Raw genomic sequence first — 15,262 nt, forward strand, 5'->3', positions numbered from 1 at the left:
CAAAATCCACACTTTAAGAGGAAGAATACGAACATATTGCTAAGGAAGAAGGCCCTTGAGCACACTCACTGGTCCTATCTCCTTCCAGAATTTACTCTGCCCAGATCTGCTAGGTTGACTCCAGAAAGCCATGTGTACAAAAATGTCTGGTTTTGGGCAAACACCATAAATCCTGCTCATTACCAGCTTGTTGCTGGTCTTGAATTTAGCATACTATTTCAGATGGTGATCCCTAACCCCCAGAGCCAAGCGACACCACTTTTCTGCCATTTTGTCCTCCAGCTGCTTTCATACCACTGCATTTTAGACAGAGTCCACCCTCCTCTCTCCTTCACAAACACTCACTCCCAATGGGTGCCAGTCTGTTCTGAGCATCCTTCTCTAACTCAGCATTCTTGGTCTGGGCCCAGTTTTTCCATACTTCAAGCCCTTCTTCTGGTTTCAGAGAATTTGGAAGCAGAAGTTCTGGGGAAGGCTGTGGCTGTGACTGTGGTTCAACTTCAGCAACCTGGACAGTCTGAGCCTATGAGAGAGAAACCATCAAAATGTGTCAATATTGTTTTCCATCAAGCCCTTCCACAATACTGTTAGAAAAATGTTACCTGTGGTTTTTTTTTTTTTTTTTATTAAAAACAACAACAAAAAAAACAAAAAACAACTTTCTTCTACTTGTCCTACTTCCAAAAAATTTTGTGGAGTTCTACTCCTTACCCCAGGGACAGCCAAGGCTACTGCAGTGCCTCTCAGCTCTGGCTGGACTTTTGAATCTCTGAATTACAAAAACCAGTATCTGGGCTCCACCCAGAATCTTTTTTTTTTTAATTTACAGTAACCTTTGTTTTCATTGATATTTCATTTAACATAATTTCAAAGAAGATCTGTGCTGTAAGATGAGCCAAACAACAGAAACCCTAAAGCTCCTAAGAGATTTTTTTCACACTGTTCTGAGTAGGACATGAGGTTTTGGGGTCCCCAATGTTGATACTTAACATTTTAAAATTTTTTATTATTTTTTTAAAGAATTCATTTATTTTTTAAATTTATATCCAAGTTAGTTAGCAATAGTGCAACAATGATTTCAGGAGTAGATTGATACCTAACATTTTACCTCTTGAGATTTTACCAATAGATACAGAAAGAAAAGAGAACATCAATACACAAGAATTAAACTGTAATAAGAAGCTCTTGGGTTACATACCACCCACCTTTTTAAGGCTGTAATGATAATGAAGGATTTCTTCTTCTGGAAAGTTCAATGTCATTTTTTGTTTTGTTTTATTTTGTTTTTTAAGTAAAATGTCACAATATGTGAAAATGTTGCACTTGCTTCTCTTAATACGCTAAAAATGGTGGAAGTTTTTAAGTTCTTCATGAGTCCAAGCTGGGTCATGACTACTACTTCTGGGGATACTTCTGGGGTCTATTCAACACACTAATTCCAAGTTTGGCAACCATCAGCAAAATGACCTGCAATTAAGCCCACAGACGTCTTCCAGAGTGGCAGAATCTTATTCCCATAATGTCAGCTAAGGTTCCAGAGGTGGCTAGGAAAACCCAAATGTTCCCTGGATCCTGAGACAGATGATAAGCACCCAGGCCTGCAAAACTACTGAAAAGAAGACCAGCAGCCAGTGACGGGACACTACCTGCTTTTGCACAGCCAATGATCCTACCAGAAGCAACCAGTGCTGCATTGCCAAAGCCAATCCAATGTAAAGGCACTCAAACTGCTTTTCCATAGGTCTGCACCAGTTGACAAGGCATACAAGCCTTGAGGCCCCAGAATCTTTTTAAACAGATTAGTCTTTCAAAAACATTCTCACATAAAAAGGCCATTCTAAAGTTCAGTCATTTCTCAGAACTACTGGCCCAAAGCACAGCTTGTCAAACTATAAAGTGCAAACAAATCACTTAAGGATTTTATTAAAGTGCAGATTCTGATTTGAAAGGTCTCAGGTGGGACCTGAGATTCTGCATTTCTAACAAGTTCCCAAGTGAGGGAGCTGGTTTGCAGAACACACTTTGAATACCAAGTGTCCAGAGTAGTGACCATTAAACTTTTGGGTGCACTTTAAAAACTTCTGGGCTGCTTTTAGAAAATACCCATGACTGGGCCTTATCCTTGCAGATTAGGATTTAATTGGTCTGAGGGGGGGGTATGCCACCAGTACTTTTAAAAGCTCCCAGGTGATTCTCATATCCAGTCATGGGTGAAGATCATCCTTTTTAAAAGAAAAAGGAAAGTACAACAAACAAGTTATGTTCTCTCCCCTGCAACTGTAAGATGAGAGGGTTAACACTGAAGGATCTATATGGCTTCTCTAGCTATATATAAGGTTGGTTTTCTCCCCACCATATTCCTTCTCAATAATACTGCTCTATTTCCTAAGGACATTTTTGAAGACAAGAGGCACTACTCTACCTTCCTGCCTCCAAAGGAAGTCATCCCATCCCATCCTCAATGGTCTAACAGCCAAGCCATGCACACAAAGGGGCAGAGAAATGTCCATGAGCCTCAATCACAATCCTCATTTTGGGCAGGATAGATAGCATCATAGATACCAAGCATAGATTCTAGAGTCTCACTCACTTGTCTATATTCTAAACAAATTCCTTTCAGCCATTCATCATGCCAGGGCCTACCCAAAGGGCTAAGCAATGTCAAATTATTCAAACTGAAGGCAAAATAATTTATATACGACACATTAATCTGCTTGTCAATGAGTAAAAATAAAAACTCTCCTTCCTATCTCTGCTCAATTAAACAAGGAGATAAAACAGTATCAGTGCAAGGTTCTTAAATGTTTGTCAACCCAGGAACTCCACTGTAGACACGCTTCCCAGTCCAACTACCAATCTCCTTGGTGAGTCTTAACCACTTTTCCAGTTTGGATTTCCATGTTTGTGGAAATGATTGCTAACTATGCACCTCCAAGCTAAACATCCCCTTAATATACCCAGGGGGTACTATGTTTCCAAGTGAACATCTTACAACCAACCACCTCAAACTAATATCTACAGAGAGAACTCAGCATCTTCCCCATCCGAAACTATTCTCCTCAGAGTTCCCTCCCTACCTTGTTCAACGGCAACACCATCTACCCAAGCTGCAAAATCTAGTAGGAGTCTGAATAGGTAAGTAGGTGGGTGCCACGGCATGTGGGGCAGTACTTTGCTTCTGGTTTTTAGACAGGTGCCCTTCACCCACTAATGTAACATTCCCAAGCATCTTGACAGTAAACTTCTACATCTGTCTAAATGTCAGTGGGTAGGGGTGGTAGTGATCCCAACCAGGATGAAAACTACTGATGTAAGTGGGGCCTTATATACTGTGGTGTAGAGTTTTCCTATTTATAATGGAGTCCTTGGAGAGTTTTAAGCTGAGAAGTGACACAATCTTACATTTTAAGAAAATTATTCTTGCTGATTTATGGAGAATGGATTGAAGAGCGAAGGTACTGGTGGCCTGGACTAGGATGGTGACAGTGGAGAGAATTTAAGAAATTCTGAAAAGTGTGGTGGCAGAACCAAAGTGGCTTCTTGAGAAACTGGCTGTGAGAGTAAGGGAAAGGAGACTCAAGGATGATTCTTGGGTTTCTGGTTTAAACAAATGGGTGGAGGATGGTACCACTTTCTGAGAGGGAAAGTTTTTTTTTTTTTTAAACAGTACATGTATGTATGTATGTATGTATGTATGTATGTATCTTTAAGTAAACTCTACACCCAATGTGGGGCTCAAACTCAACCCCAAGATCAAGAGTTGCATGCTCTACGGACTGAGCCAGCCAGGTGCCCAGAGAAGTTTTGACAGTGGCAGAGGTGATGCTAATGAAAAGCTGAGATATCCTCAGTAAATCCAAGGAAATGAAAAATAGGCTGCTGGATGTGTGCAAAAGGTTCTAAGGGGAAAGGCATGGTCTAGGGATAAAGATCTGCGTCAATGCAGCACAGGCTCTGGGCTCCAGAGCCAGTCATTCCAGGGCTAAAGCCCAACTCTGCTAAATACTAATCCTGGCTCTGATCTTACTGGTTTAATCTGTGTCTCAGTTTCGTCCTCTGTAAAATAGTGGTACACACCTCATGAAGTTGATGGGAGAATTAAATGAGTTAATATGTGTAACAATGAAATAGTGCCTGGCAGACAGGGTCAGTGACTATCCTCTTCATGGCACCAGCCATCTAGAGGGTGCTGAAAACCATGGCCATGGACAGAAATCCCTTAGGGAGAAAAGAAGGCCAGTACTGAGCTCTGAGGAACATCTACATGTATGGTTTAGACAGAGCCACCAGCAAACTCTTCTGAGAAGGAAAAAGAACCAGTAGGGGTAGGAGGAAAAACCACACCAGAAGAGAATTCCAGGAAGACAGGTATGATCTGTTGTTTAATATGTTGCTGTGAGATAAAAACAGACATGCCTCTTAAATCTGGCCAAAAAGAGGTCACTAATAACCTTAACAAGAACAGACTCAAAAACTGAAGAGAAAACCTTTTAGAAGGGAGAGTCGGCTTGCGCAGATAATGCTTTTGAGAACTCTGGGAATAAAGCACAGTGGAGAAACAGGGCAATAGATGGAGGTGCATATGAGCTCAAGGGAGGGCAGTTTCACCATCAACCTGGTTTTAAAGTGGGTGATAAGAGAACTTACATAAAGGGTATGGCAGGTGAAGGACCACAACACTTTGTCATCAGCTCTCCTTAGGGTTCAACTCACATCACAATTATCTTCCCCACAGGCTGTGAGTACTCCAAGGGCAGAGACTCTCTATTCATATTTGTTCCCCAGCACATAGCACTAAGCCTAATAAGGAAGGCAGAGGGATGTCTGTGGTATAAATGGATGAACTCATCTTTCCTGCATGATGGGTATTCTTCTCAATTTTTCCTTTTCCGGTTAATACCTGATATACATTCCTGTTAAGACTTTCCCAAAGGAAACATTGCCCCTGAAGAATACAGGCCTACTAAAATGAACTCCAGAAAAGATCTTCCGATACAGGGTCCAGAAGTACAAAGTAAGAGGACTTTTAAATTAAAGAGGATTGGCTTGCGAACTGGACCATGAGGCCCAAGAAAGCTGAGAGCCCTGATGTCCTCCATACTGGTGAGCAATAGCTGAGTGCAGAGCTACATCACAATACTCCAGGCTGGTCTCTTCTACGTGCAATTAATTCTACACATCTGTACTTGACTCTTCTTGTTATCACAACTTTTAGGATTCTGGAAAAATTTCCTACCAAAGATCAGATCAAACTCAACTCTTCACTTTGGGAAGATAAATCCTTTGCCTCCCATGCCAACTCCTCTCCCATAGTTCCCCTCTCATGTTGCACTAGGCCATGTCCCTTCTGTCCATCCCTGGTTCTGTATTCATGCTGCTTCACTCTGGTCAGTTGAACCTATAAACTAGAGATCAAATACCACTTTTTTCCACAAAGATGCCTCTGCTGACTTTTTAACCTAGGATAGTTTCTGAATACCAAGTTTATTTTTGTGTGTCGAGCACACAGCACACTTGATTATGCTGCGTTATATTCAAAAAATAGAAATCATACATTCTTACTCCAAAACTGGACTGGAAGCTACCTGAAGCAATGACTCTGTCTTGCTCAACTTCTAGGCCTGACAGCTGGATATTTAATAGGTCCTTAGCAAAGTCACCTAATATATTATCTATGAAACCACTTGGTCAGCCTTTGCTTAACCAATTACATATGGCCTGAGTTTCTGAGTATGGGCGCTGTTTGTTCCAGCTCCCTTGCATACATTCCCAGGAGTCCCTGAGACACACTGCCTTCAGCAGTCCCATGAGACGAGAGTCCCTAAAGTTTACTAACAGTCTTAAGGAATAAATTTATCCATACCTCTGTGGTATCCTTAAAAAAATTTAACAATTAGAAAACATAAAAGAATCAAGCAATTTTAAAGTTGAAATTTCAACAGGGTTCTATTATTGTAACTTTTCTGTAAGTCTAAAATTATTTCAAAATAAAAGTTAAAAATTTTTTTCAATATAGTTTCCATAACAAAATTAACCAAAGCTTGACTATTGTTAAATACCTTTGGGAAATCACATTGCAGTGGTGGCTCATCTGACACTCCCAAAGGTTATCACTTTTAACAGGCCCTCTGGAAAGTGTTTTTGATCATCTAATTTACCTACATTGTGTCCACAGATGATAACTAAAAAGGAATAATTTCACAGCCTCTCTGCTGTGATGAGTTTACAGTCTAGTGCATACAGTCTAGTGAAAACTAGTTTTCATCTAGTGGATGAAAGTCTAGATCCATTCGTTTGTAATGCAGAAAGTAGCTTATTAAATGCAGATTAACACTTAGTGTGTCCCGTTAGTCTTTACCTTGAACTTTACTCTTAAGAGATTATAAAGAAGCACCTGAAGCATCTACCCCCCCAAAGCAGTTATTGATCGTTTCATCTACCTCCAGTTACCAGGACAGAACTCCTGCTCATTGCATAGCTTCACCTGCTGCTTCTATTCCCCCTCCCCAACCTCAACCAAAATATAAATATTATATATTACTGCAAGACCAACATCGTTGCAGTAAATAAGCCAGAGGTGCTGGAGGTTACCAGGAAAGTTCTGTGTTGCCCTGGGCCCCAGGGCAGCAGGCTGCCCTACAGAGAAGTCTCACTTACTGAACAAGTAACCTGGAGCTGCTGCTGCTGCTGCTGCTGCGGTGGTGGCGGTGGTGTCTGTTCCTGGGGGGTTTGTTGTTGTGGCTGCTGCTGGGGGTCCCATATGTGGACAGTCTGAGCTGTATTCTGGTATGTGCCTGCCACAGCCTGCACAGCCACTGGAATGTGGATGTTGCCATTCATGAACTGTGCTGGAAAGAGAGAGTTTGCAAGGGTCTGCACTACCTCTTCATGTGAGTTTTTCACTACAGACGTGGTGCCCACCATCTTCTCCTTGTCATCCTCCAGCTTTACAGCTGCCAGGGCCGTGGGTGAGCCACTGACATGAACTGCATTGTAGGCTTCCTGGGGAATGGCAATGTGGGTAATGCTCTGCTGTTGAGGATCCCCACGGGGCTGGGCAGAGTAAACAGGGATGGTCCAGGTTTCTCCTGTAGGGCTAGTAATGGTCCCAGTGGCACTATACAGGTGGGCACTGTCTACTGTCAGTAAGTCTGGCCTCAAAGACACATAACTCTGCTGCTGGCCCTGTGGAATGGCCAGCACAGTAGCCACCGGCTGCCCTGAGATGGCATAGGACACAGTGATGGGCATGTCCACTTTGCGTTTCTTCACTGGCTGGAGGACACTGGCTGTGCCAACCCGTCGCTCCCCTTCCCGGGGTGAGCCCTGCTGAGACGGTGGTGGGGAAAGGGCACCCACGGTCTGGATTTGGATCTGCTGACCCCCAGCAAGAGACTGGCCGGCCACCAGCTGAGCCTGGATCTGCTGATGTGGGATGTGCTCCTCTGGGATCTCTGCAGCCTGGATCTGCTGGGCCGCCTGCACGTGCTGCACCTGGATCTGGGCTGCCTGCAGCTGTGAGGGGCTGGGGCTCTGCAGAGACGGGGTCTGGATGGAGGGGGCTGCCGGCTGTGGTGCTTGGCCTTGGATCTGCACCTGGACCTGGATGGGCTGCTCAGCAGGCTGGTGAACGGTGAGCTGCGGGGAGAGCTGCTGAGCCGAGACCTGCTGCGGAGACTGCTGTACCTGCACCTGTACCTGCAGCGACAAGATTCACCAGTGAGTGAACCAGGCAACATTAAGAATTCAGCCCCAAAAGGAAGAGATCTCAGGGAGAGGCCCTAGGTAATGTGAGGAGAAGGGGCTTCTTTGGAAGACCCAAGGCTTCTTTGGAGACCATAACCCCCAAAACCATGTGCATAATTCTCCAGCATCACACAGCATTCAGAGCAACAATTAGCTACCAGAGCAAGTAAGACTATCAACTTGGATCTCTGAAGAAAATATCAGAACTTCTGCTTATGTTTTAATTATTGTTTTAAGGTGTGACCCCACCCCTTTGTTTTTGCAGATTGGTATAGTACAAGTAGATAGTTTATAAAAATATATTTTGGTGTATGATCAAAAACAGTTTATCCATGGAGTGAGTAATAAAAAGTGTGTGGACAGGGGCACCTGGGTGGCTCAGTCAGTTAAGCATTGGGCTTTGGCTCAGATCATGACCTCGTGGTTCATGGGTTCAAGCCCTGCATTGGAGTCTTTGCTGACAGCTCAGAGCCTGGAGCCTGCTTCGGATTCTGTGTCTCCTTCTCTCTCTGCCCTTCCCTCACTAGCACTCTCTCAAAAATAAGTAAACAACAAAAAAATATATACTAAAAAAACAGTCTGGTGGGGACCAATGTTCTAAAGGGTCAGCAAGACAAGTACATTTTACAGGCATGCAATTCTCAACCCAGGATCAAAACTACTCCCACCACAGACTAGTGGAAAACACAGTAGAGACAAAACTCTTGAATTTGGAGAGATCTCCCAATATTGCTATTAAAATGTAGGCACTGATAAATAATTTCTTAAGATATCTTTTTTTTTAATGTTTATTTACTTCTGAGAAAGAGAGAGAGAGAGAGAGTGCAAGTGGTGAAGGGGCAGAGAGAGAGGGAGACACAGAATCCGAAGTAGGCTCCAGGCTCTGAGCTGTCCACATAGAGCCTGATGCAGAGTTTGAACTCACGAACTGCGAGATCATGACCTGAGCCTAAGTTGGACGCTTAAGCGGCTGAGCCAACCAGGCACCCGTTAAGTAAGGTATCTTCAAAAAAGAAGCATTATGGGGCGCCTGGGTGGCTCTGTCGGTTAAGCGTCCGACTTCAGCTCAGGTCATGATCTCACGGTCCGTGGGTTCGAGCCCCGCGTCGGGCTCTGTGCTGACAGCTCAGAGCCTGGAGCCTGTTTCAGATTCTGTGTCTCCCTCTCTCTGTGACCCTCCCCCATTCATGCTCTGTCTCTCTCTGTCTCAAAAATAAATAAACGTTAAAAAAAAAAATTAAAAAAAAAAAAAAGAAGCATTAAACAAACCCACAAGATTCCTGACAATTTAATCTAAGGAAGGTTACTACGTCCTCCTTCTGATTTCTGACGATAATGCAGTTCATTTCTTATTGCTGTTACCTCAGCATACAAAGCAGCATGAAAAGATGCCTTGTATAGCCTGTAGTTAAAAAAAAGAAAGAAAGAAAGAAAGAAAAAGATATTTCCTTCAGACACACATATCTAAACTCTAAACACTGCTAGGAAGGTAGAAAGGAAGGCAGATGAGAGATTTTATCTATCTAATAAAAGAAGCAGACACATCGGGGTGCCTGGGTGGCTCAGTCGGTTAAGCGCCAGACTTCGGCTCAGGTCATGATCTCGCGGTTCGTGAGTTCAAGCCCCGCGTCAGGCTCTGTGCTGACAGCTCAGAGCCTGGAGCCTGTTTCAGATTCTGTGTCTCCCCCTCTCTCTGACCCTCCCCTGTTCATGCTCTGTCCCTCCCTGTCTCAAAAATAAATAAAACGTTAAAAAAATTTTTTTTTAAAGAAGGAGACACATCACAAAAATAATCAAGCATGGTGCTAGGACAACTGGCTATCCATATGAAAACAATGAAGTTGCATCTCTTAATTATTTCATACACAAAAAATTTAAAAAGGATCTGAACAAACATTTCTCCAGAGAAATGCAAATGGACAATAAGCCAATGAAAAGTTGGTCAACATCATTAGTTATAAGGAAATGCAAATCAGAACCACAATAAGATGCCACTTGAAAGCCATTAAGATGGCTATAATTAAAAAAAGACCGAACTACTGGGACCTCATCAAAATAAAAAGCTTCTGCACAGCTTAGGAAACAATCAGCAAAACTAAAAGGCAACCGACAGAATGGGAGAAGATATTTGCAAATGACATATCAGATAAAGGGTTAGTATCTAAAATCTATAAAGAACTTCTCAAACTCAACACCCAAAAAACAAATAATCCAGTGAAGAAATGGGCAAAAAACATGAATAGACACTTCTCCAAAGACGACATCCAGATGGCCATGGAAATGGCACATGAAAAAATGCTCAACATCATTTATCATCAGGGAAATACAAATCAAAACCACAATGAGATACCACCTACACCTGTCAGAACAGCTAACATTAACAGCTCAGGCAACAACAGATGTTGGCGAGGATGTGGAGAAAGAGGATCTCTTTTGCATTGTTGGTGGGAATGCAAGCTGGCGCAGCCACTCTGGAAAACAGTATGGAGGTTCCTCAAAAAACTAAAAACAGAACTACCCTACGACCCAGCAATTGCACTACTAGGTTTTTATCCAAGGGATACAGGTGTGCTGTTCTGAAGGGACACATGCACCCTCATGTTTATAGCAGCACAATCAACAACAGCCAAAGTATGGAGCCCAAATGGCCATCGATGGATGAATGGATAAAGAAGATGTGGTATATATATACAATGGAGTATTACTCAGCAATCAAAAAGAATGAAATCTTGCCATTTGCAACTACGTGGATGGAACTGGAGGGTACTGTGCTGAGTGAAATTAGTCACAGAAAGACAAAAATCATGACTTCACTCATATGAGGACTTTAAGAGACAAAACAGATGAACATAAGGGAAGGGAAACAAAAATAATATAAAAACAGGGAGGGGACAAAACAGAAGAGACTCATAAATATGGAGAACTGAGGGTTATGGGAAGGGTTGTGGGAGGGGGAATGGGCTAAATGGGTAAGGGGCACTAAGGAATCTACTCCTGCAATCATTGTTGCACTATATGCTAATTTGGATGTAAATTTTAAAAAATAAAAGATAAAGTTAAAAAATAATAAAAAAAGAAAATAATACATACAGAGTTTTTATTCTCAATAAATAAATATTTGATTAAAAAAAAAAAGACTGACAATAACAAGGGTTGACAGGGATGTAAAAAAATTGGAATCCTCATATACTGACAGGAGGAGTGTAAAATTGGTTCAGCTGCTTTGGAAAACAGTCTAGCAGTTTCTCAAAAAGTTAAACATACCTATGACAAAGATATGAAAAACCCACAGGACCCAGCAATTCCACTCCTAGGTATATACCTAAGAGGAATGAAAACTATGTCCACATAAAAATGTAGATACAAATGTTTAGAGTAGCCTTATTCCTAATAGCTAAAAAGCAGAAACAACCCAAATGTTCATAAATTGATCAATTAAAAATATATTTGGTATTTCCATAGAACAGGGTATTATTTAGCAACAAAAAGGAATGAATGAAACTTTGGTACAACTTAGATAAACCTAGTGAAAACACTATGCTAGCGGCACCTGGGTGGCTCAGTTAGGCATTCGACTCTTGATTTTGGCTCAGGTCATGATCTCATGGTTCATGAAATCAAGACCCGAGTAAGGCTCTGTGCTGACAGTGTGAAGCCTGCTTGGGATTCCCCAACCCCCCTCTCTCTCTGCCCCTCCCCTGCTCTCTCTCAAATAAACATTAAAAAAAAATTATGTTAAGGGAAGTCAGTCACAAAGACTAATGATTATCTAAGAGCACAGGATTGGGGAAAATATAAAGGGGTAATGGGTACAGGGTTTCTTTTTTGGGTTGATAAAAATGTTCTAAAATTGGTTGCAGAACTCTGTGGGTAGATTTAAAAACTGCTGAATTATATACTTTATTTTTTTTAATTAATTATTTTTATGTTTATTCATTTTTGAAAGACAGAGAGAGACAGAGCACAAGCAGGGGTGGGGCAGAGACAGAGGGGGACACACAATCTGAAGCAGGCCCCAGGCTCTGAGCTGTCAGCACAGAGCCTGACGCGGGGCTCGAACTCACGAACCGTGAGATCATGACCTGAGCCAAAGTCGGAAGGTCAACTGACTGAGCCACCCAGACGCCCCTGAATTTTATACTTTAAATAGGTGAATTATATGAGAATTAGATCTCAGTAAAGCCATTACTAATTAAAAAGATAAGCAAGGAGGTTATGTAAAGGGCATAAGAGACCTTGAAGTCAGACTTGAACTTGAATTGCTGGTATACTTTCCTAGCTGTGATTCTCCTTAGATGTAATATAAAGGGGGAGAACACCTAACTCCCTAGAATTGTAATGAGCATAAAACAATATTTACCAATATACAGTAGGTGCTCAAAAAGGAGGTTTCCTTCCTTATAAGCATTATTTCTTCTTTGTAGACTTTGTTTCGAGAGAGAGGGTGTGAGCAGAGGAGAGGCAGAGTTAGAATCCCAAGCAGGCTCCATGCTATCAGCATGGAGCCCAATGTGGGGCTTGATCCCACAACCGTGAAATCAAGAGTCTGATAAGCATTATTTCTTTACACCAGTGAGTCTCAAAATATAGCTTCCAGGCCAACAGCATCAGTACCCAGGCACTTTTAGAAATACAAATTCTCAGGTCCCACCTCAGAACTACTGAATCAGAAACTCTGGGGAACAAGCCTAGCAATCTATCTTAACAAGTTTTCCAGTTGACTGATGAAGGCCCATGTTTAGAACCAGTGCTTTACATCAAGGACATAAAGGAAACTATGAAACCAATTACTATAGAAGCTTTTTTGGTCCTGGGATCCTCTCAAAAAATTATTGAGGACCCCCACTAGCTTTTGATTACATGGATATAGATGTTGATATCTACTGTATTAGAAATTAAAACTAGGGCACCTGGGTGGCTTAGGTGCTTAAGCATCTGGCTCTTGGTTTTGGCTGAGGTCATGATCTTGTGGTTCATGGGTTTGAGTGCCACATTGGGCTCTGTGCTGACAGTGCAGTGCCTGCCTGGAATTCTGTCTGTCTCTCTCTGGCTCACTCTCTCAAAAATTAATAAGTAAACCTTAAAAAAAAAAAAAGTCCCTTGATGTAGCAAACCTCATTTAAAAAAAAAACCAAAAACTAAAAAAAAAAAAAAAAACAACTAGGATATCACACAAACCAATCTTGTTAACATAAATAACACATGCCTATGAAAAGGCATACCTAGGTTTATTGTGCTCCTCCCACACAATATAGGTTTTTATTTTTTTAATGTTTATTTATTTGAGACAGAGAGAGCACCAGCAGGGAAGGGGCAGAGAGGGAAAGAATCGAAGCCCTGACCTGGGGTTTGAACTCAAACTATGAGATCATGACCCAGACTGAAATCAAGAGTTGGATACTTAACCAACTGAGCCACCCAGGTGCCCCTTTTATCATTATATTTTTTATAGTGATCTGTTGAGATCTTTGATGTTACTAAGTTACTTGTTATAATTGGGGACCAATGAACCTTGCCCATATAAGACCACCGCAAACTTAATTGATAAATGTGCATGTTCTAACAGCTCCACCAACAGGCCTCCTTATTTCCAGAGACAAAATAATATTGAAATTAGGCCAATTAAAAACAACAGCTTCTAAGTATTTAAGTGAAAATAAGAGTCATTTCCAAAAGCTAGAAATGACTAAACTTAGTGAGAAAGGTATGTCAAAAGCCAAGGCAGGCCAAAAGCTAGGCCTCTTGTGCCAAACAGTTAGTGAAGCTGTGAATGCAAAGGAAAACTTCTTGAAGGAAATTAAGTGTTACTCCAGTGAACACATGAATGATGAGAACACCAACTTTATTGCTAAAAGGAGAAAGTTTAATTTTTTTTTTTCAACGTTTATTTATTTTTGGGACAGAGAGAGACAGGGCATGAACGGGCGAGGGGCAGAGAGAGAGGGAGACACAGAATCGGAAACAGGCTCCAGGCTCTGAGCCATCAGCCCAGAGCCCGACGCGGGGCTCGAACTCACGGACCGCGAGATCGTGACCTGGCTGAAGTCGGACGCTTAACCGACTGCGCCACCCAGGCGCCCCTAAAAGGAGAAAGTTTAAGTCAGCCAAAGACTAATTCAGAGCAAGACCCCAACTCTCTTCAATTCTACAAAGGCTGAGAGAGAGGGGAGGAACCTGCAGAAGATAAGTCTGAAGCTAGCGGAGGTTGGCTCATGAGGTTTAAGCTGTCTCCATAATGTAAAAGTGTAAGGTGAAACAGCAAGTGCTGATGTAGAAGCTACAGCAAATTATATAGAAGATCTAGTTAAGGTAATTAATGAAAGTGGCTATACGAAACAACAGATTTTCAATGTAGATAAAACAGTCTTATATTTGAAGATGCCATCTAGGACTTTCATAGCTGCAGAGGAGAAATCAATGCCTGGCTTCAAAGCCTCAAAGAATAGGCTGACATTGTGTTAGGGGCTTATGCAGCTGGGTAACTTTATGGTGAAACTGAAGTTCACTTATTATTCCAAAGGTCCTAGGGCTAAGGCCCTTAGGATTTATGCTAAGTTTACTTTGTTTGTACTCTATACATAGAAAAACAAAGCCTGGATGATAGCACATCTGTTTAACGTGGTTTACTGAATAATTCTAAGCCCAGTGTTGAGACCTACTGCTCACAAAAAAAAGGTTCTTTTCAAAATATTACTGCTCACTGACAATGCATGTGGTCATTCAATAGTTCTTAAATTTTTTAAAAAAGATGTTTATTATTTTTGACAGAGAGAGAGAGAGAGAGAGAGACAGAGCATGAGCATGAGCATGAGCAGGGGAGGGGCAGAGAGAGAGGGAGACACAGAATCCAAAGCAGGCTCCAGGCTCCTAGCTGTCAGCACAGAGCCCGACACAGGGCTCAAACTCAAGACCATGAGATCACGAGCTGAGTCGAAACCAAGAGTTGGATGCTTACTGACTGAGCCATTCAGGTGCCCCAGCAATAAAGTATTTTTAAATTAAGATATGTATACTCTTTTTTTTAAGACATAATGCTGTTACATACTTAACAGACTACAGTTTAGTCTGAACAACTTCTATATGCACTGAGAAACCAAGTCATTTGACTCACTTTAGTGTGATATTCACTCTATTGCAGTAGTCTAGAACTGAATTTGCAGTATCTTTGAAGTATGCACGTATTTGCCAAAAAAATTTTTTATGAGTTGCATTTTTTACATTTTTTGCAACTTGCTTTAATGGCTGACTTAATTGAAGACAGCTGGATTCTATTTGCTTCTGCATTCCATCTGTTGTGTATACATCACATGTGGCATCTAAAAAACTCCACTGTACATTCATAAGAAAATGAGAATGAAAAAGGCAAGTAATATCTCAGTATTCTAATAAAAACAGCTTTGATTTTAAGAAGTCCTGCAAGGGTACTGGGGATGACCAATCTTGAACCACCCTTTAAGAACCACTACTACAGGGGTGCCTGGGAGGCTCAGTGGGTTAAGTGTCTGACTTCAGCTCA

General features: G+C 41.8%; 1 protein-coding gene across 6 annotated transcripts in view; it reads right to left on the reverse strand.

Annotated features, from left to right (window-relative positions):
• The window catches only part of QRICH1 (glutamine rich 1), a 52,314-nt gene that overhangs the window by 11,406 nt on the left and 25,646 nt on the right, over nt 1–15,262 (reverse strand). For all 6 annotated transcript variants that reach the window (XM_047094596.1, XM_047094601.1, XM_047094598.1 and 3 more), the window contains 2 exons: nt 6,658–7,698; nt 346–523 (listed from right to left, as the gene is read on the reverse strand). In XM_047094596.1, coding sequence (XP_046950552.1) covers nt 346–523; nt 6,658–7,698 — 1,219 coding nt within the window. The remainder of the gene's footprint in view (nt 1–345; nt 524–6,657; nt 7,699–15,262) is intronic.

The sequence above is a fragment of the Lynx rufus genome, unplaced genomic scaffold, assembly GCF_022079265.1.
Source record: "Lynx rufus isolate CCGP_SWC_20201006 ecotype Redwood Valley unplaced genomic scaffold, mLynRuf1.p SCAF_4, whole genome shotgun sequence".
Taxonomy (NCBI): Eukaryota; Metazoa; Chordata; class Mammalia; order Carnivora; family Felidae; genus Lynx; species Lynx rufus.